General features: G+C 36.2%; 1 protein-coding gene across 2 annotated transcripts; it reads right to left on the reverse strand.

Annotated features, from left to right (window-relative positions):
- Positions 1-1,919: 1,919 nt before the first annotated feature.
- Positions 1,920-22,755, reverse strand: LOC135687298 (tyrosine-protein kinase CSK). 2 transcript variants are annotated; one of them, XM_065203825.2, is made up of 18 exons: positions 22,577-22,755; positions 18,907-18,962; positions 17,948-17,975; positions 17,591-17,653; positions 17,344-17,394; positions 16,322-16,425; positions 15,448-15,570; positions 14,106-14,208; positions 13,585-13,693; positions 13,058-13,126; positions 12,325-12,427; positions 9,681-9,768; positions 8,115-8,188; positions 6,956-7,006; positions 6,362-6,410; positions 5,048-5,143; positions 4,596-4,682; positions 1,920-3,267 (listed from the first exon to the last, which is right to left on the reverse strand). In XM_065203825.2, the coding sequence occupies exons 3-18, from the start codon at positions 17,948-17,950 to the stop codon at positions 3,097-3,099; spliced, it is 1,344 nt and encodes a 447-aa protein (XP_065059897.1). In that variant the 5' UTR covers positions 17,951-17,975; positions 18,907-18,962; positions 22,577-22,755; the 3' UTR covers positions 1,920-3,096. The 2 variants fall into 2 exon arrangements, with proteins under 2 accessions (XP_065059897.1, XP_065059898.1); XM_065203826.2 differs by lacking the exon at positions 22,577-22,755 and adding an exon at positions 22,407-22,502.
- Between the last annotated feature and the right edge of the window lie 291 nt (positions 22,756-23,046).

Genomic DNA, 23,046 nt, shown 5'->3' on the forward strand with positions numbered 1-23,046 from the left:
ACAGACCTATTCTATTATCCTGATACCATTCTTTTATACTTCTGCTCGAAGGCGCCACTTCGAAAACTGAAAAAAGCAATTGAATTTCCCCCAACCAATCAAATCGGTTCCTTAATTTTGAGGAATCTGTGAACAAGAAAATCGACTCGGCTTCGCAGACTCTACTTTTTCTCCTATTTCAATTTTGTCAACAGAGTCTGTACGCAGGCTAACTAGTGTGCGCCAAACTCATTTTCTACTAATGTTTCATCCATGAATATTCGATTATGTAACCAGAGGTATTTTGTCTTCTAGAGACAGCAAAACATTAGTCTATAAAAGATTTTGTAAAAGCAATCTTGCGTCACTTATTCGTCACTCTTACGTATCTATTGCGTCACTCTGGGGTGCAGGTTTTTTCCTTATAGCTCTTAAAAATTGTGAAAATATCTTCTATCGCTGCCCTAATTTGACGTTATCATTTCATACCGTGATTTTTATAATTATCTACTAAATCAGTTTCAACATCATGGAAGCTGTTATATGATCGATAGGATAAGTTATCAAATGTCTAAAGGATCAAGCAATAAGTTGATTTCAAAAGACTAAAGAGAAGTTTAATGGGATTTGAGAAGTCGATGGATTTATTATTTCCAAATTCGAGAAGGAAAACAAATTGCAAACAACTTAATCAAAGAGTGCACCAAGTGAAAGATTGGCCTCTCTCAGTTTCTTTCTTCCAACCATCTCCAAAAACTTAAAAAATTTTCTTCCTCTTGACAGTAGAAAAAATGGAACATTTTGTCAGCAGAATTGAAAAGGACGAATAACATTTCTTTGATTAAATGTTTCTGAATAAATAATTGATTATTCTGAATAGATAAATGTTTCATTCCCTTATTCTGCATAACTGAATTAGTTTTACTTTGTCTTACGGTTTTTTGTTCTTGCCCTGTTCTTTTTGTGTTCAGTGCGTATTGCTTGAGAGTCAAAATCAATCTAACATGATAATTTTCAAACACATCATCTGGAGGCTTGCCTTGATGGCATTCTTTGAGACTTTGCGTGTATCCATACAATCTTGTTATTGTTTTAAAACAAAATACTGTAATAATTTGACTTTTAGCATATTGTAATCAACCTATTAATGCTGAAAGCAAGAGTTTTAATTTCAATCTTATTTGAAAATTAAGCTTCACCTTGAACGCCCGCATTCTCTTGAGGCTGAATATGAAAAATTCTGCGAACGGACAAAAATGCTTTTCGCTTCGAGGTGCAAAAATCTTGAATTGCCCTCCATCTGAGGTATCAGGCATCTTCCAATAACTTCTTTAAGTGACAGCTCTAGTCTAGATCTATTAGATTTTCTACACTTTCATATAAATTGTTAACACCTTAATTTATTATATCAAGTAAACCTTTGGGTAGAAATTTAGAACTTAAGTATTCACTGTAATAAGATACTTTTCTATTATATTAACATCACTGTATTGTAGATCAGATGGAGGGAGGGTCCCTTGAATATCAGCAATTGATGAAGGATTAAACCTCCTAAAATATAAGAAATCTGAATGACATAACAACAAATCAAGTTAAAAAAAATAAAATAAAACTGAAATAGAATCAAATAAAATCAAATCAAATCAAATCATATCATATCACATCAGATCATATCATGTCATGTCATTTCATGTCATGTCATGTCATGTCATGTCATGTCATGTCATGTCATGTCATGTCATGTCATGTCATGTCATGTCATGTCATGTCATGTCATGTCATGTCATGTCAGATCATATCATATCATATCATATCAAATCATATCATATCATATCATATCAAAACAAAATCAAATCAAATCAAATCAGTCAATCATGATATCGATGACATTAAATGTTGGTTTCTTTCAACAAGAATACAATGGACACAGAGAGCCAACAGTCAGGAAAGCTTTGTAGTTATGGAAAACAACACTTAATGTTACAACTAAATGTCCTGAGCATGAAATATTTACTTTCTAGAGATATAAAACAACATTAGTTGTAAAACGCACTAGAAATCATTCCAAATGATGCTTTGTGATTTTGCGGATCCAACTTTACAGAAATATATCTGTTTCAAGAAACTCTGAATTTCGCTTGTTAGCCAAATAGTTTATTAATTCCAGTTACATTTTGAGAGAGCCTTCATTCTTTTAACGAACATATACAAAACGAACATGTAAATATGTATAAAAATAAAGAACATAGCAACTAGTATACACTTTCCCTTGAATATGTTAACTAATTTAATACATAAAGGCGCATATCAGCCAGGCCTGTTTAACAAAACATTAAGTTTGAGCAAATATGATTTAGACTCAGATCTATTTCCATATGTATCAGAAACGGATTCAAAACAGTAGAGATTAGAGGTGGAACCAAACCGGACAGGATGCCAATATGAAAGCCGGATCCACATCGGCACTGATAGTAACCTAATCCAATCTTTGATTTAACAAAACTAAACAAAGATCAATATCGATCTAAACAGAATTGGAAAGAATAAGAAATGGATCCAAAATATTATGGCCCGTTATGGATCCAGAAAAGAACGAGCGGCCGAGAGCTTTCTAGGGTCTGGGGCAAAAGAGAGATGGGGTCCACGATGACGTCATTAAACTGTGATTATAATTGTTCCTGTTACTGTTAGGAACAATACTTTAACTTTCCGGGGTCCCTCTCAGCTCAAGGCATTGGGCAATCTTTCCCTCCACCCGCAACCCCATGGCAGGCATGTGTACAAGTGGCAACGGGATTTAAACTCCCGAATAACCATTACAAGCATGGATCATCCCCGTTCGTGCTACAAGGAAACCAATTTAGAACGGACTGCGTATTTATGTGATCCATGAAAACTAAATATTCAAATCCGGTTCAGATCCAAAACGCCGGGTGTAAAAGCAAAGCTAGCCAGGGCCAGTCCGGGTCCGGATTTTGCTTGATGCAATAAAATGCATCGACAATCCAGGCTTCTTTATTGGGTTATGATAACAAAAAGGCCATTACAAAACGACTTGGTACTTCGATTCCAGATGTTAACATTCTGCTTAATACTCAACGTAAAGATATTATAAAATTATAAAACAGTTTCCCTTTCAAGTTCTCTCCTCATTTCCTTAAACGAAGGCCTTCTAAGAGGGTCAATGTTCCAGCAACGCTGCATTAACGTATACATTGCCTTTGGACAACCGTCCGGTATTTCCATGCGATATCCCTTCTCGACTTTTTCACTCACATCTTTCAGTGGCTGCAAGAGAAACGAAAGCATTATAAAAAACAGCTTCTTCGTTTGCAGTCTGACAAAATGACGGTTTTAAAATAGAGGAAAGTGTCCGATGAATTTCGAGCATGGAACGTGATTTCAATAATCTTGTTAATCGTCGGAAGACCAGTCCTGTTGTTCTTTTCAGCTTCAGGTAATGAGGAAGTTTATAATATGCTAATTTATTCAATACTACATCAAGGGCGCAATTCGACAGCTTTTTACAACATTTACAACAGAAAATGACAATAAAAACACTATGCATTTTTATAAAATTTTTCTTGTCACTTTTCTGTCTTTTTTCAGAATGTTACTTTTTTAAAGATGAGCTTGAAATAACTGTAAAAGCTTCAAAAACGAGTTAATTGCACAACACCTTTAGATAAATCACAATACCATTTCATATAAGCTTGACTTAGAATTTCGTGTAAAAAATTAATAGCGTCAACTAATTTTGCTACTTAGAGGTAAGGCCTTAAGAATTACTGGCATTGTTGGCGGTCACTCTCCAACCCTCACCCTTTTTGGTTTTCCTTTCCTTACTTTCTAGTGTCCGCATTTTCCGGACTAAGCAGGGCCGTCGGAAGCGGGGGAGGGGGGGGAGCAATAATTATCAAACTGTATCATATTTCCTTTTTTACAGTGTACTGAATGGGAGAAAAACAATGGGCAGCCCCCTCCCCCCAATAGGAATTTCGTTCCGACGGCACTGCTAAGAATCATTCGAAATAAAAAGAGAGAGACTTGTAGCAAGTTCGTGTGACATGGTTATCATTCGGATCTTTTAGTTGAAATTTAACAGTTCTAAAAAATCGATGCTCTAGTTTTCAAAAATTGTAGACACCGAGTCGCTTGAAACAGGCGCTCCTGTAGGAGGTCATCTGCTCCGTCGCTATCCCTATAGATTTACACGATCTAGGCAGTCATTCGACTACTGTTTAGGAGATGCCTCAGTGGGTCGCAGACTGGGGTTCGAGTTTCTGTCATGACGAAACTTTCACCCGCAGAATAAGGATAGTTGCCAGCTCTCTGTAAATCCATGCGAATCACAAGGTGTGGTCACAGCGAGAGGAAGGCCCAACACAATGCTCGATAAGCACAGCACTTCAGTATCCTAAAACCTATCTTCAAATGCAAATACAAATACAATACCGATACTCGCCGTGGACAAAAAGTTCCAAAAATTAGCACGAGGTACCTTTATGTGACCAGTCTCTGGCCAACTAATAGTATATCAGGGAGCAAAAGGTCTTTCTGAGACAGCATAGAAATAAACTTTTTTTTAAGTTTTTTTAAGGAATAAAAAAACTCACTACTCTTGGATAAGGGTTTCTTCCAAAAGAATAAATCTCCCACAGTAAGACACCAAAACTCCAAACATCGCTATGGGTTGAATATTGCTAGAAAGAAAGGAAGAGAAGAGTCTGGTTTGAGTACAATAATATTCATATTACTTAGTGTAAGTTTTTAAATCAGATTCTCGTTTTTGAAGGGCCATTTTTATAAACAAACTAAAACAGGTCTTCGCGAGCGTTAATGATAACAAAAGGAATTAAGGCTCAATCACACAAAGCCAGATACAGCTAGTCCAGATATAGTCCAGGTATAACCATGAAACAAAGTGTACAGCTAAAATTAAGAAACCACACATGGATTTAAGAAACCGACCGTACTAGAATGTGGTCAAAAAAGGTCCACAAGTAAGGAAACTAAGAAGCAAGGCCATGACCTAGGTTAGATTGAAATAAAATAAACTTGCACTCACTTTATGTTTTATGGCTTCAGGAGCCGTCCACTTTACAGGAAATTTCTCTGCTGCAGTGTCTTGGTTGAGGTCCTTAGCCAGGCCAAAATCAGCAACCTTTAATATATTCAAATTATGCATAAATAAAAATTAGCCGAAGATGGCGTTCTAGTAATAAAAGTGTAAGCAAAAAAGGACAGACAAATATCAATCCTAATTGTGATGCAATGAAACGACTTTGTGTGATTAAGAAGATCTTTTATGTACATGTACAGGAAGATAAAGTAGAAGGTTGAGTAGGGGTCAAATTCTATACTATGTGCAAAGGGCGGAGGTTTAACACTCGCCACTTGCACGTCTCTCCCCCGTCCCAGGAGCTAGAGCCCAAGACTAGTACTCATGGAGAAAATTATAAACAATTGTCACAAAATACCCCCGGTCACACTGGCAAAGACGGGGGACCAAATGAAATAGCCAACCGCCTAATGAACCAACCTCACAAGCTAGAATTCATAAAAGAGTTGCCGAACACTTTGGGAATCGCCTACAAAAGTTGAATTCCCATGTTAACAAAAGTTGAATTCCCGGTGCCATGTTAATGATTGGCGGTGGCCTAGGCCAGTCAATACACGTGATACAACTCACACGGTTATCGATTGGTCAACAATTGATTGACACATGGCTTAAGCAACTTTAGCTTCGCTCCATTGCTTTTAGACCCCGTTTACACTGTGTCGGATATAATTTATCCGTATAAAACTTATTCGGATTGATTTGCGTTTACACTATGCCGCAAAAATTTTGTCCACTTTGCCCTCCCGTTTACACTGTGCCCGATAACTGCAGTCACATGACCTAAATCATGCACAGAATGCCTAAAATGAAGTCTTCTCTGGGCAACAAAATAAAAACAGAATTCCCTAAAACGTGAAAAGACATTGTAAATACAAATTAGACCTAGATTGTTTTAATAGTTTTTTCTTGAAACAAAATGACACTGAACTAGCAACGAAAGTAGGGAAAGCTGACAAGGATGCCAATTTTACGTGGACTGGCAAGATACTGCACTTTTGACACTGCGAAAAGTCTTGATTGGGAGACAAATTTAATCCACTTACCTAGGTGAACTAATTTTGTTCGGATAGCCGCTCTCAAATTCGTGCGGATAGCGTGGGTCTAGTGTAAATGCGACAATTATCTAAACTAATATTGATGCGGATAAGATTTATCCGGCACAGAGTAAACGGGGTCTTAAGGGCCTTAAGGGTTGTAAAATGTGACAAGACATTCTTATGATGAAAGAAAAGGGAAACGAAGAAAGTATAATCGACGTACCTTGGCTGTCATGTCATCTGCAAGCAGAACGTTCCTCGCGGCGAGATCCCTGAAAAAGAAAACCATACATTAATACATTTTAACTCTATCTGACAAAATTGAATATTCCTTAGATTTCACTTAATTTTGTTAGATAAAAGTCGTTTTCTGGTTTTATACATATATCCGTAGCATTAGCTATTTTGAGGCAGCAAATATAATTTTCTACTGTAAATAAATTAGTTATAATAAAAAGCCATAAATCCTTCTATCACTGCATTCAACCAAAAATAGAGAGCGGAGAACAAAGGTTTCTTTAATCCAAGTTGGCAGATCGAGGTCGCTGGTTGGTTTCGGGATATTGGTGATAAACTGATAACAGTTCAGGACTGGGTACAGCGCTATGAAAAGGAAAACAATGGGATTTTTTGCAAAGCAAGAAGAGAACTTCCTTTATTTCTGTCATAAAGAATGGGAAGGGACTTCTTTTTATCACAATCAAGTTACAGGGACATGACCAAACAGAACCAGGTCCTGCTTGCCAAAAAAGTCTTCTCAGTTTCATAGAATCATTTTTTGGATGGAAATGGACAAATCTAAAAATTAGTGACTTACCTATGAACAATTTTTCTCTGCTCCAAATACCACATACCTTCACAAACATCCCTAAAACAGAGAAATGTGGAATTATCTTCTCATACTACTGGTAACATCACATTTTCATTACAATTCTTCTTAAACAGATAACCACAGTTTTATAAAGAGGCTGGTATTGAATTCTTGTCAAAGAGAGTTTGAGTAATTTTTGCTCAGTACTTTACGTTGGTTGTCCACATCTTGGCGATTCAGCCAACCAGAAGCGGCTATTCGTACGGGGTTTCGTTTTGTTGATTGTGCGAGCGACCCAAGCTCTTGAAATTACAGTACCGTAAGTCCTGGAACAAGCCCCCGGGGCCTTTTTCGCAAAATGAATTATGGGGTGGGGGCTACTCCGGAGGTGGAGGTTGAGTATGGCCTCCGGTCAGTATGCTTAAAAATGCAGATAAACTGGGATAGCCCTATTGCTGTCGGGGCAATATCTCAGCCCACGGGGGCTTATTCGAGGGTGGGGGCTTATTTGACAAAAATTAACATAAATGAGGGGCATATTGGGGGAGGCTTATTCAAAGGTGGGGGGTTATTCGAGTACTCGCGGTAAACAAACATAACATATCGTTTATAGGGTCGAAAACTACCGTCAGGAAAATAACACGTTTTTGGACATCCGATCAAAATAAAACTTTAATACATTACCAGCTACAGAAGCAAAGAAAAATCCCATGTAAGAAAAATGATTGAGAAAGTAACTTGTTTTGTCTTTCAACTTTTTGTATTTTTCCTTATTTCTGAAGAAGAGCCGCAAATGGAGAATTTAATATCGCTGAGGATAACTACTCGTGAAAAACGATATTACTTTGTGATAATGAATCGGTTGTTAGCTAGGAACAAGAGATGGTACCCCAGAGCAAACTTCATGCGGCCGTTACCCCCATTAAATTTGGCACAATCTGAGCCTGTTCAAATGTCTGCACCACTTTTTTTGCCCCACAAGTTTGAAAAATCGCCTCTTGTGACGTCACTGTAAGGTAGGTGCCTCCCTTGCCTGTTTAATCCGGATATGTAAAAGTATATATAGTCATAAAGGAATGGAAACCATTACATGCCCTCTAGCCTCGTTAGGGACTCTCGTGACAGAGAGGTTTCAAAACAGGGCAGCAAAATGGTAGCCACTTACCTTGCGAAGCCACGCAGTTGGTCATGTGTTATCTGAGCTCTTCCCCTCGAACGCAGATAATCCAAAAGTGCACCCTTTAAATAAGGTTGTTAAATATAAATAGATGTTGAGGATTGGATATAGCAAGTAAATTGGAACATAACATGACAAAGATTTTTTTATCACTGGTTAAAACGAAAACAAAATACAATATTCTGTGCCGTCCACAGCAGAAAAAGACATGACGTCATCTGGTTCTGGCTATGAACAGCACTTGATATATACTTTACAAATAACGATAATATAGTTAGCAAATAAATTTAGTACCAGAATGAAAATATAATAGTTTGATTGTTAAAAACACGAAGTTTCGAGCATGTACTCGTTGTTCACTTCTTAATTCTGGATGAAGTATCACACGCAACGTACATACTCTAAAAATAAGCTTATAAAACAAACACTTTGTGAACCATGGCACCATTTCACTTGACAGGCGCTAGTTTAGGGCAGGCGAATCATGGATTTAGGGTAGATAACAGGTACATTATAATGGCGACATTAGAGAACATGATAAAACACTTTCGACCAGACACTCCTTAGAATTGGAACGTCAGATAATGACCGAAGGTAAGCAGAAATTTTATCCTGATGTGAATCGAAAAAAGTGGGATTTTGCTAGCAATACCAAACGTGAGAAACATGCAGAAAACATTGTGCGTTTGGAGATCTGAAGCAAATAGAATAGGTTTCTTCATTCGGAGACAATTGTTCTCCGCACTCTGAATAATATTGGAGAAAACTGCGCTTTCATAATACCATATTTCCATATTTTGAGAGTACATCTATACTTCTTGCAGAGAACTAGGATATTACAACAAAGCTTTTAGGGAATTTCTGCAAAAAGTCCTTTGAAAAAAGATCACAATTTTTAAGCGACCCCACAATTTTTAACAGCTAATAATTTTGTAGTTGAGTAGCTTTTGCTGAAAATTTAGCTTTGTATTCGCCATAGTTGTTTTGTTATTGATGCGTAGCTTAAAAATTGTAATTGTAAAATTGTAATTCGCTGTAGTACTGTAAGCAGTTCAGGACCATATCGGCCTAGATACTTCAATTTCACAACAACAACAAATTCAAGTTTCACTGAGGCTGAAACACAAGATTTTTGTTCATAAACAAAATATAGTAGGAGATTCTTTCCCTAAGCAACGGAGTGATTCATTTATAACGTAACACGAAAACTGCCAATATTTACTTTTAAGACAGTGGACAGATTCTCAAGGGGCTCATGCCATCAATCAATCAATCATTGGCCAATCAATAAGCGTCTGAGTGGAATTACGCATGATGATTGGCCAATTGTAGAATGACGGATGCCTTCAGTCACTCTAGTATCTGTCCATTGTCTTCAACTCTGAAGCAGCCCGGTATGTGTGGCGAATTAAAACCATCTAAGATGTAAAGAAAGCGCCATTAATTGTCACAAAAACGTCTAAACATACCAATCTTATTAGCGATATGTAATGGCCACAAATCGTTTAGAAACCACATTAACGGAAGTAAAAAGACACAAGTTGTACCAAATACCTTGGAGCAAAATTCAGTGAGGATATAAAGGCTGCCTTCATTGAAACAAATTCCTTGGAATAAAACCAGGTTCTTGTGTCTTAGCGTACTGAAATGAAAAATAATACTATGGAATCACACAAGATGAGATCATAATCACAAAATTTAATGCACACAGTTTTGGTTGGATGGTATTTCGTCAGGGTACCCGGTAACATCCGAAGAGATTTATGGAATAATAGATAAATAAGCCTTGTATAGTATTGTATATTTCTTGTTTTGTATTGTATTGTATTTTACTGTATTGTATTGTATTGTATTGTATTGTATTGTACTGTACTGTACTGTATTGTACTGTACTGTACTGTACTGTACTGTACTGTACTGTACTGTACTGTACTGTACTGTACTGTACTGTACTGTACTGTACTGTACTGTACTGTACTGTACTGTACTGTACTGTACTGTACTGTACTGTACTGTACTGTACTGTACTGTATTGTACTGCACTGCACTGTACTGTACTGTACTGTACTGTACTGTACTGTACTGTACTGTACTGTACTGTACTGTACTGTACTGTACTGCACTGCACTGCACTGCACTGTACCGTCCCGTACCATACCGTACCGTACTGTACTACAGTGTTTGCTACCTAGCTTCCGAAGGTAGTTTTAGGACACTGAAAAGCTATGCTCATCGAGCAGTGTCCTTGTCTTTCCTCTTGATGTGACCACACCTCATGATTCCTACCGCAACCCTAACAACAGAACTGTCCTCGCAGCTCTAATATAAACATATACTGACGACTTTGACATTTTGATATGCATATATTAAGATACAGTGAAGTTTTAATGTTTACTCGTCTTTGATATAGTGCTTGATGACGCAAGTTTCACTCTAGGATCAGTTTTGTTACTGCGCTTCCCTATAAAGGGTGAAAAATTCGTTTGCTCCTTGGTTGGAGTAGGTAACAAATGAAACACAAACAGTGTTTACTTTAGTTCCAGAGTACAAAAACAAATAATGAATTTCATCAAAATGGCTTTGAAAAAAGCAAACATTTTACAACATACTTAAAGCTTTTTCGTCTGACACTCCTCAGAGCATAAAACGTCAGAATAGGTTCCGAAAAAACACGTTTGAAAAATATATACCCAGTTGTGGATCGAAATAGGCCAATCAGAAAAACGCAAGCACAAGACCGGTATAGTTGACCAATCAGTGCCGCAAGCCTAAAGAAAAATTACCAATGGAGTCCAAGAGAGAAAACGAACTCCTTTTGTCTACACAATGGCGGCTTTTCGTTTTTATGTAGATTGACTCCAAAACTGCTAGATGGAAGGACGACCGGGCTCTGCCAATTATCCGAAACATGTCGTCATTATAGAGTTTTGCACAATCTGGGTTGTCTAAAAGATGTTGACCAATGGCAGAATCACTTGTTTTAACAGTGTTTCTAGACCTACAAGATCGAGGAGGCTGTTCTCTTTGAGGGGCAGTTTTGTTTCGTATGTTGGAAGGAACATGCTGTTTTATCCTATCCCCCAATCTTTGGGTTGTGCGCCCTACGTAGCCAGAATCACACTGGCACGTAAATTCATAAATGACGGAACTTTTTTGTTTGGTAGGGACGCAATCCTTTTGAATGGATGGAAGGGCTCTCCTAGTGCTGTAAACAATCCGAGGATTGACAGCAAAGAAACAATTGGTTATGGCTTGCCTAATTTGACTCTCGAATCGCAAGGAAGTGTTACCAATCCATGGTAGTTTGAAACTACCATGGATTGGTAACACTTCCTTGCGATTCGAGAGTCAAATTAGGCAAGCCATAACCAATTGTTTCTTTGCTGTCAATCCTCGGATTGTTTACAGCACTAGGAGAGCCCTTCCATCCATTCAAAAGGATTGCGTCCCTACCAAACAAAAAAGTTCCGTCATTTATGAATTTACGTGCCAGTGTGATTCTGGCTACGTAGGGCGCACAACCCAAAGATTGGGGGATAGGATAAAACAGCATGTTCCTTCCAACATACGAAACAAAACTGCCCCTCAAAGAGAACAGCCTCCTCGATCTTGTAGGTCTAGAAACACTGTTAAAACAAGTGATTCTGCCATTGGTCAACATCTTTTAGACAACCCAGATTGTGCAAAACTCTATAATGACGACATGTTTCGGATAATTGGCAGAGCCCGGTCGTCCTTCCATCTAGCAGTTTTGGAGTCAATCTACATAAAAACGAAAAAGCCGCCATTGTGTAGACAAAAGGAGTTCGTTTTCTCTCTTGGACTCCATTGGTAATTTTTCTTTAGGCTCGCGGCACTGATTGGTCAACTATACCGGTCTTGTGCTTGCGTTTTTCTGATTGGCCTATTTCGATCCACAACTGGGTATATATTTTTCAAACGTGTTTTTTCGGAACCTATTCTGACGTTTTATGCTCTGAGGAGTGTCAGACGAAAAAGCTTTAAGTATGTTGTAAAATGTTTGCTTTTTTCAAAGCCATTTTCAAATTCTGTACCGCAAAAAAATTGTTCGAATTTCATCAACATAACCCTCTCTTTTCAACGCGATTTTACTTCCACTCTTGTGGGAGAGGGCAGGTAAAGGATCGAAGACAAGTCAGATTGCACATTAAAGAAACAAATAGTTGGAAAGACTTACGTCATCACAGAAGCTTCAGACAGGAAAGACTGTGCAGCCTCGCTATCATCTTTAAGTTTCTTGATTGCAACGTTCTGATCGTTGTAAGTGCCCTTATATACCTCTGTGAAGGAGAAAATTTCATTTAGCCCAAAATAAAGACGATTTATCCAAATAAAAACTTCAAACTTTACTGCTTGGTTTGTGTCGTGTAAGGAAAAATATACCTATTAAAAACAATGAAATATATTAAATAAGTAGATAGATGAAATCAGGGGCGGACACTTTGTCAAATATTGGGGGGAGGGGGCAAGCCTATTGTTTTCATAAGATGACATCACATTTCCCATTGTTTTAGAACACAAGACCATTATCCTCTAAAGTATTAGGGGGGCAGTGGCCCCCCTCGCCCCCCAAGTGTCCGCCACTGGATGAAATAAATTCTAATGATAGCAAAAAAAGCATTAGAAAAAAGCGAATCAAAATTACACAAGCAATCATCCAACCAACGGGCTGTTATTAATATATTTCATACAGTTATTGATATATTTATATTTTATACATCACTATATTTCCAAAAACCTAAAAAACAAGGAAAACAGTACAGTACCGTACCGTACCGTACCGTACCGTACCGTACCGTACCGTATCGTACCGTACCGTACCGTACCGTACCGTACCGTACCGTATCGTACCGTACCGTATCGTACCGTACCGTACCGTACCGTACCCTACCGTAAGCCGACGAACTTACCTGCAAATTCCCCACTCCCAATAACATCAAGCTGCTTTGATAAATCGCTCCAATTAACAACCCAGCCCTCTGCAAAAGATAAAAAAATACAAATTTGTTATGATGAAAAAACTCTAATTTCCTATTTAAAAACTGAGGTTTAACTGTGATATAAGTTCATAAAACTTCTTCCGTATAGGGGAATATCCCTAAATTTTGACAAATTTAAAGTGAAAGAAGAGATACATTTTTCGATTTCGAGAAAACTAGAAATACACAGGGACAAAAACTGCCAAGATAGGTTATGGGTCACCGAATAATGAAATTTCCAGGCCATATTCAGACGACAATGACGTTAATACGACACTGCGTATTAGAAAGCCCGAATAGCTTCAAAGGTCCCCAATTACCATTTTTTGCAAAAGGGTAAGTGGAGATTGCTCTGTTCCAACCTCTTCAGTAATGCAGATAGTGATGGAACCAATCTTGACAAAATCCCCTCTAACAACCCCTGTAACCAATTATTAACTGAAAAGAGTTCGTGATACCTTTTTTAAATGTTTCTATGAAAACAGTTGTCGATATTTCTTTATGTTTATCTTTCCTCAGCGGCTGCGTTAAAATTGTACAAAGACCATCGTTGTCCTTCATGTAGTGCTGAAAAAAACGAAAGATGAAAAAATGTCTCGACGGATTTCTACAAGATTACGATTTCACAAATATCCTCATGGAAAAAAATTAATATTATAATATTTGATATTCTTATCCGCAATAAAGTTACTGCGAAAGGCGCCTTCATATGATAAACGAACAAACAGAACTTTATCAATCCTATTCAGATTTTTAAATTTTTCGTTAAATTGCGAGATTTTCACCTCTACAAGGTCACAAATATCCTCAAGGAAGAAAATCAATGTTATTTATTTGATATTTTCATAAAGATTTAGCCACTGGGAATATTGGTCGTCTAATCCTACTTTATCTGCATATTAATCCCGATTTAGTTACTGGGAAAGTTACTTTCGAGTGATAAATGAACACACTGTTCGCTATATTCAAAGATTTTTACCTCTACAAGGTTAGGAAGTGTGTTAAAGTATCCATCTTCGTCGATTGTAAGCATGCCTTTTCTCGATAGCACTCTGTAATGCTCTGTCTTGCCACCAGCAGGACTATATGGATACAAATGACATCATCAAATACAATTCGGGTGTTCAGGGCCAGCAAAATTTAAATATGGCTTTAAAAAAAGTTCCGTTATTAATGAATAAACGTTCCGTTATTTGTGAATATACCTGCCAGTGTGATTCTGGCTACGTAGGACGCACAACCCAAAGATTGGGGGATAGGAATAAAAACCTGCTCCTTCCAACATAAGAAACAAAACTGCCCCTCAAAGAGAACAGCCTCCTCGATCTTGTAGGTCTGGAAACACTGTTAAAACAAGTGATTCTGCCATCGGTTAACATCTTTTAGACAAACAAGGTTGTGCTAAACTCAAAAATGACGACATGTTTCGGATAATTGGCAGAGCCCGGTCGTCTTTTCATCTAGCAGTTTTGGAATCGATCTACATACAAACGAAAAAGCAGCTATTGTGTAGACAGAAGGAGTTCGTTTTCTCTCTTGGACTCCATTGGTAATTTTTCTTTAGGCTCGCGGCACTGATTGGTCAACTATACCGGTCTTGTGCTTGCGTTTTTCTGATTGGCCTATTTCGATCCACAACTGGGTATATATTTTCCATCGTGTTCTTTCGGACCCTTATTCTGACGTTTTATGCTCTGGTGAGTGTCAGACGAAAAAGCTTTTAGCCAATATGTTGTAAAATGTTTGCTTTTTTCAAGGCCATTTTCAAGTTCTGCACCGCCAAAAATATAAATAGTAGAGCTCATCGCAACAGACAACATTCGACATGTGGCTTTGAAAAAGCTTCCTTCAAAATATATCAAATATTTTTTTCTTACACTCGAAAAAGTATAAAACTTCAGTTTAATGATAGAAAATTTTAAGAAAGTAAAAATATTAAACACGAGCACATGACTTTTTTAGCTGCCTAATCAGTTCCAATTGCCTATAGAAGAAAGTCGACATATGCATGAGTCCAACAAATTAAACTTGTGCAAAATGAAAATTCACGAGAAAAAGAGGTAGTTAGCAATTTCCGGTTGCGTTGAATCTGACAATATTAAAGGGGGTTATTCGAGAGGTGGGCCTATTTGAGAGGGGGCTCATTTAAAAGCAGAGGCTGGCCATTCACCCTTGTGTCATCAGATCCTGTTAAAACAGGAAGCTCAATAAAAACTGAAATGAAAAATGAAGCGATGACTGTATTCAAAAGCAAATATCATACAGAGATTTTTGTAGACATTTTGAAAACGTAGCTAGTGATAAAATATTGATAAACCAACCTGCAAACTGATAAAGTATAATCTCCTGGAAAATTTGTGCTCTCTCTAACCAAGAAAGATCCTGGAGGTTCACCATGGAGCAATTGTTCCGCCTGCTCTCTCGTTATTTTACCAAAAAACCATCTAAGGAAAACCACAGTATATAAACACATCACAAATTTCCTGATGATCGCATCAAGCGTGAAACTCGGGGAAGAAACATTGAACTGTAATGTTCTATAGGCCAAAACCAGGGGCGGGCGGACACTTGGTCAAATATATAAACATTGGGGGGGGGGGCAAGCCTATTGCTTTGATAAAATGACGTGACAATTTATTCTTGTTTAGAACAAAAGACCATTGTCCTTCAAAATATTTGGGGGTGACCGCCCCCTTGGCCCCCTCAAGTGTCCGCCACTAGCCAAAACGTGAATAGCTTTTCCTGTACGGCATCGAATTCTAAAAGCCTGTTCTATACATCAAATGAAAGTAAAAATACGACACAACAAATACAACAAAATTAAAATATACCGTACAAAGAATATTAAAGAATGCGTGAAACGCTGATGAAAAAAACATGAACAAAGTGTCGAAAAATACAAAACAGCTAGGTCATAAACGACAACTTTTAAATTTCTCAGATTAAAAATTTAAAAAATTAAAAGCAAAATTGAAAAATTAAATATCCTAACAAAAATACGACTTGCTAAAGTTTCTTACTGATTTCGACAAAATAAATTTCTTTCTATTTCAACTGTAGAAAAAAAGAAATTTCAAACAGGTTCATTTGTAAGAAAAGGAACAGCTTCAAGTAAAAACTTTCAATGTGATGTTTCTTACACAAAGAGAATGCACTGCATTTAATGAAAACATCATATCTAGGTCTATTACTTACGGCATGGCATGAAGATTCATTGCTTTTCGCTTTTTAACATAATTAGCTGGAATTATGCCCTCTTTTTTGTCGGATTGCCTTCTGGCATAAAACCAGTTTGGGTCCTGTGAAAAAAAAATTCTCATCTTTAAGCATAATCACTTCAGCATAAATAACTTTAATACTCATAACATTCTTACAAATTAAATACTTCAGCATGAACAACTTTAAACATTATCAATAGCTTTCTTCTTCTCCTTAGTTGTCTGCCGCGAGGCAGGTTCAGTGCCACATGCGCCAACATCAGGATCTTCAGCTCTATGCTTGATTTCTCCATATGTTTCAATTCTGCCATTTTCTTTCTTACACCAATGATCGAACAATGTAATTCTCTTCCTTCCTCTACTCCTTTTGCTGTTTATCTTCCCTTCGATGACATCCCTTAGTAGTCCCTGGTATCTCATAATGTGACCAATCCACTTCTTCTGCCGGTTATATATGATTGAGATTGATGTTCTGTTCTCTCCAATCCTTTACAATACTTCCTAATTTGTCACTCTTTCTGTCCAACTGATCTTTACCATGCTCCTCCAAAACCTCTGCACTTTCCAATCTCCTGATATCCTCCTTTTTCAGTGTCCATGGCTCTGACCCGTACAATAACACACTCCACACCAAAGACTTAAGCATTTTTCATTATATTCTATCAATAGCTATCTATAACTTAGTTTTGCTTGTTTATATTCATTCTCGGCATGTTTTTTCTCTACATTTTATCAAATTATCATTACAAGTATCCTACTGGAGTTTGTCAAGCAGTTTGCAATCGTGGTATTTTGCATTATTTACATAATATTCAAAATTATTAAACTACATAGAGGCACATATATTATGAAAAAATAAATCTTTACTAGATAGAAACAAAATTCATATTCAAAAGAAATATTGAAAAAGAAAAAAATCTGGCAATAAAGGATGGTTTTCACATGAGAAAATAATGATAGCATAAATTGATTGGTTCAACAAAGAAACTTCAAAATCACCTTGGTTGCACTTAAAATGCATAGTATTTCTCCTTTTGCAAAAGGAAGATCCTGAAAAATGTAAGAAAATCTAGATTAAGTATGATTCAAGAGAAAAAACAAAAATTATAGTTGTTATTTGGCTTTTGTACATAAATTTTGATGCATTAAAAGATTCTAACTTGTTTGGTATTAGCAATTTAGATTCACAGTTAGGGACACCAAAGGAAAATTATCAAAAATTAAATGTTTGCTCAATGAATATCACCTTTGATTTGGCTCCCTTAAATTCATATACAGCCATGCATTGGGTTCCTGGTTCCAACTCAGCCTGAATGTGCAAAGAAAGGAAATAAAAAGCCATTGTTTTTCTACACTATATTTTATAAACAAAAATAAGACATAAAGCTACAAAGTATTATAAATAAGATTGAAATTTAATATTAGCATAACAAAAATGTTTCTTCTTCTCAAAGTAATTGGGTCAAAGTGTGTCTTTTTTATTTTGTAGAGAAAGGCAAAGAAATAAATATCCTAAAAGTAATATATATAATTGTGTTGAAAATCTCATTATGTCACAAATGTAATTATTAAACAGATATAGGTCTGTTTAGAACTAGCTTACCATTTTCCCAATAACAGTTTGCTTTACTCTAAAAATAGAGAAGAGTGAATATTCAGAAACACACAAAGCAAACAAGTTTCACCAAATTAGATTCCTTTTATAGATTGCCATTTCAGATTATTCATATTTCATTCATGCCAGGTTGGTTCTACCAGGTTGCCAATCGTTTTCCTCTACCAATTTTCTGCAGTTTGCTATTCCTTTTAAATCACCATAGTAATCAACATAAGCGCATAGAGTTCTAAGGTGTGACATCAACCAGTGGATTTAAGGGGGGGGGGGGGTAATTAGGGGCAGTTGCCCCTCCCTCAACGAGTTGAAGCAAGTTTGGCACCCCTTTTTTTGAAATTGTGCGCCCCTTTTTAAGAATGATAATCAGGTCAAAAAGTTTCTGAGACCGATAGCTTAATTTGATTCAAGAATGACACCTGAAAGTTATGTTGTTTAGTCCAAAAATGTATCTGAAATTGTTGTTTAAAGCGTACTCTTGTCGCCAATTTCAAAAATTGTTCAGCGCCCCCACTACCAACTGCCCCTCCTTCAAATTTGCTCTGGATCTGCCCCTGACATCATCTCTTTAAAACTCAATGCCCTTATGTTATCTGGCAATATTCTTCTTGTCCTACCTGGTGATCAGGGTTGTGGGATGTAGCCATAAACAATGCTACAAAATACTTTTTCACAGGATTCTCTAACTTCATGTCCAAAAAGTGTCATCTTCCTTTTTGCAACAATGTTTTAGTTGTCTTGATGTATTCATTTATCTTAGCGCCTCCTCATTCCCTACTTTGTCTGTCAAGATAATCTCAAGCATTCTGCGGTAGCACAACAACTCGAAAAAATCAAAATTGCTTTTCTGGTCTTTGCTTATTATTCATATCAAAGAGTCAAAATAATTTAGATTGAAGATTCAAGGATGACAATAAAATGAGATAAATTTGTGATAGGACTAATGATACCTTTTCTGCCAACTAAATATCTGAGGCCAGCAACATCAGTTCCATTTGAAGCAAATCTAGTAAAAATAAAGTTAGTTTTCTTTAAAAGTTAAACTTGTCTGTAATTTAAACCTATATCTGCCAAGTCTAGAAGAGAATTTTATATCAGAATATTCAATATAATTCCATGGCCATAAGAAACTAATCTGAATAGCTTAGTGCAAAATTTGCTTCTGCCCAGTGCAAAAATCTTGTAATAAGTCTACCAGAAAACACAACTGACACCAAAATTGAGTGGAAAGTTTTTCTCCCAACAGCCAAAAGATCACAATTACAGACTACCATCAAATATTTGGTCGGTTTGGTTTGAGTTGTTTGCCCTCGAGGATTGCAAACCACATTGAACAACCACTTCTTGGCAAGCCAGGATGACTTCACCACATATGGGCATGTTTTGAAAATCTCTGGTGGGGTTTTTTGGGAGTTGCTGGTAAGTGGGGAAACCTCCTGATCATAAGGAATATACCAAGTACTGAAAATGCTGCCAGTTTAAACTCTTAATCAACCAGGACATGTTTCTAATATTACCCATAGGAATTCTTGGACTTGAACATAATATAAAAACAAACTTTTTTTGCGATTATCTTAACATTGCTATATGACGATCTAGCTTCAGTGTTTACTTAGGTTTTATTGCTTGCTTTCGTCTTAGAATTGCCAAGTACCAATATTCAATTAAATAAGGAGTGATAAACGGACAGAGCCCCTTGGTAAGAGACTATGAAGGTAAAAAATATTATTCAATCTAGAACTTTTATCTTAAAATTTCTCTGAAAGTTTCTTTTCAGGTCACATTCGGAAATCCTGTGGGAGAGCCATGGGGGGTGGGGGAATGGAGGGGACTAGTCCCCCCCCACATTTTCAGAAAGTTGGTCCTTGAGATTTATGCAAACCTGATCAGAAAACTTTTGGGGGGGGGTATGTAAGTTATCTAGATCGTCACATTTAAATGACATTTCTTGGGGGGCAAGAGGTGTTTCCTCTAGAAGAAAATGTTTCAAACAAGGACAAAGGGCATGGTCCAAAAAGGGGGGTCCCTGTCACACCTTTTGTCCCTCCCATTTATCCCAGGCTGGAGCCGCCACTGCTAAAATCTTAATCAATATATTCACAGATGAAAATTCATGTTTAGAAGACCAACCTAAAAATTTTTGGAATATAAACTCGGCATGGGAAACAAAATAGATTTTGCAAAGAAACATGATACAACTTCATTTTGGAAACAGCATCATTTTTTAAATCGAAAACTACCACTTTGGCTTTCTAACAATAGTTGATATGGCTTTATCACTTTCAAAATGAAAAGTCACATCAATTTTATCAACAATATTTAATCCGTAAGTGAAAATTTCAAGTTAATTTCCTTTCCTAACCCAGCATAAAAATATATAAATACCATAATATTGATATTTCATAATATTTTCACATATTTTGATAACTTCAATAAACAAAAACATGATCTTTCAGCAGTACACAGGTAAACATAGGGCCTATTCCTATGGGAAAATTCTTTGGCATTTTCCCAACCTATAGGAGATTATGTGTGAGAAGAAAGAACTGCAGGATAGGCTGTCTGCCGGATTCTGTGAATCTTGCAATGAGTGTTGTTATGAAAGATATACAGGAACAAAGCAATACGATGATGAGAATCCAATGTCACGACAAAATTTTTTAAAATAAATTGAATTTAAAGAATATACTAAGTATATAAGGTATATAGTATATAGCTCATGCTTTAGAATGCTCAGATATTTATGTGCAGGAAAAGGTATCATTACTCCTATCACAAATTTATTTTATTTTATTGTCATCTTTGAATCTTCAATCTAAATTATTTTGACTCTTTTATATGAATAATAAGCAAAGACAAGAAAAGCAATATTGATTTTTTGAGTTGTTGTGATAACGCAGAATGCTTAAGATTATATTGACAGACAAAGTAGGGAATGAGGAGGAGCTAAGTTAAATGAGGTACATAGTATATTCTTTAAATTTAACTTATTTTGAAAATTTTATGTCGTGACATTGGATTCTGGTCGTCGTATTGCTTTGTTCCTGTATATCTTTCTATAGGAGATTGCTGTTTCACTTTGAAACGAAAGACAATATAAAGTTGAGCACTACAAAATATTTGCAGTTTACTTTGCAGTTCGCAGTTGATGTCATCGATTTTGCATCTCACTATATACAGAACTTTGTCAACAATGGAAATCACACTTAGATTAGAAATTGTCTTGTTTAAGTTTGTCTGCAATTTATGTTGTTTGTATTGTTCAGAAACAAGAAAATACATTTTGAATATTGAGGTAAAGCTAAAGATTTGATCAGAATTTGTTGCTGCAGTTAAAATTTTTCATTACAGCCAAAAAATTCCAGTGAAATATAATTGAAAAGCTAAACAGCTTGACTGTCTTAACAATAGAATTTTTTTGAACAGACAACTTCTAATATTCTAATATTTTAAAAGCAATTCTATCTATTTTTGGGCAATTTGAATATAAATATTGACAAGGCTAAATTGGAACCACAAATTTGATAAGAAAGTCCATTTATATCTCCCTAATTTAAATAATTGTCTTACCTCCCCTAATTTAAATAATTGTCTGCCTAAACATCAGAAGACGAAGAAGTAAAAAGCTAAAAAACTAGAAAAAAAATAATAGACAACTTATGTTTAGCTATGTTAATATTTTTACATGCTAAATTTTTAATCACTTTTAGATTCATGTACAATTCATGTAAAATTTAAGAAGTTGGTGGTAGGAAAATCCACAAATAGGGTGAGGTGCATTCAATTAGTACTGCAAATTTTCTCAAATCATAAGTTAATCAAATATTGGTGTGAACACAACAATAAACCACTGAAGAATATATATTCAATAAATTTTAAATTTTGATATATATATTAAGACTTTAATTTATATCATTGGAGAAAGTCATTACTCATCAAGGCCTATTTTCTTTTATCAGGTTTGATAATCATTATTTTCATTGAAGCATAACACTGTTGTTTAAAAAATTACTGTCAATAAACTGCACTCTTTCTGTTGAAGCACCAAGCCACTAAATTTTAGTTTTTTCTTAATAGGCAATGAAATAAAAGTTATCTTAAGAAGCTCTCTTTTATAGAAAAGGTGTAACAAGACCGTAAGTCCAAAATATGAAGTTTTAAAATTCTCTACATAACTGCAATACATAAATTGCCAATTCACCTTGGTGACAAATTTGCTGCTTCAAAAGCTATGGTTTCTTTTCTTTTAATCAATTATGCCAACATTTACATGTTATTCCAACGATCCACAACCGGCACTTTGTGGCAAGACCTTACTATTTTCGTACCAAATAGAACCGGCCAGTGTTTTTGTTACAGCAGTCACACAGGGGTGTTAACTTAAACTATTGTTTTTTATTTCGTTATGCTGATAAAAAGACTAAAATACTTGTAGAAAACAACGACTTACAGCCATAAATATTTCAGCAATGTGACTTTTTGAAGATGGCGCGTCTAAGAGTTTTGTTCGCTTTTGTCTTTGAATGAGAAAATAAATTAGTCCGTTCCAGACCACAAAATGGGCCTAAATACTCTCTATGTGTGGGAGTGATCACATTGTTCACAACATTGTAAACTTACCTTTCTTAAACAATGTCTTGTGTGTTCAGACTAGCCATGTTTTCAGATAACCTTCTGTTGACAATTGTATTTAGAAATTTCAAATCTGCTGAAGTAAAGTACGAATAATCACGCTCCAATTCCACTTCTTCCAATTTGGGGCTAAAGGGCGAAGGCGGAAGCACTGATAAACCAATGCTCCTCCACAATCCAGTCATGCCTCGCTAAACACGCTGAGGTCAGGCAACTCATGTCGCTTTTAATTACATAAACATGTTTAGAAATAAAAAATTCTGATAAGAAAGAAAATTGAAATATAGTGTGTCACAAATTGGCATAAATTGACCTCAGTTTGAGAAATTATTTTTCTTTAAGTATTCGGTCTCGATTGTGTAGCCAACACATACTGAATTAAATACTTTGAATGACCAATTTGGTAGGGAGATTAAAAGAACAACTTTGAAACATCCAGTTTTAGATAAATTTTTCAC

This window comes from Rhopilema esculentum, chromosome 20 (assembly GCF_057945365.1).
Source record: "Rhopilema esculentum isolate cy_ngs chromosome 20, ASM5794536v1, whole genome shotgun sequence".
In the NCBI taxonomy this organism is placed as follows: Eukaryota; Metazoa; Cnidaria; class Scyphozoa; order Rhizostomeae; family Rhizostomatidae; genus Rhopilema; species Rhopilema esculentum.

Excerpts from the sequence above, each read along its gene's own strand:
- LOC135687298 (XM_065203825.2), bottom strand. Across the intron at positions 12,428-13,057 it reads TGGGAGTGGGGAATTTGCAG|AGGTATATAAGGGCACTTAC; the intron begins GTAAGTTCGTCG and ends TCTCCTTCACAG. Across the intron at positions 3,268-4,595 it reads GAAACCCTTATCCAAGAGTA|CCACTGAAAGATGTGAGTGA; the intron begins GTGAGTTTTTTT and ends TTTCTCTTGCAG.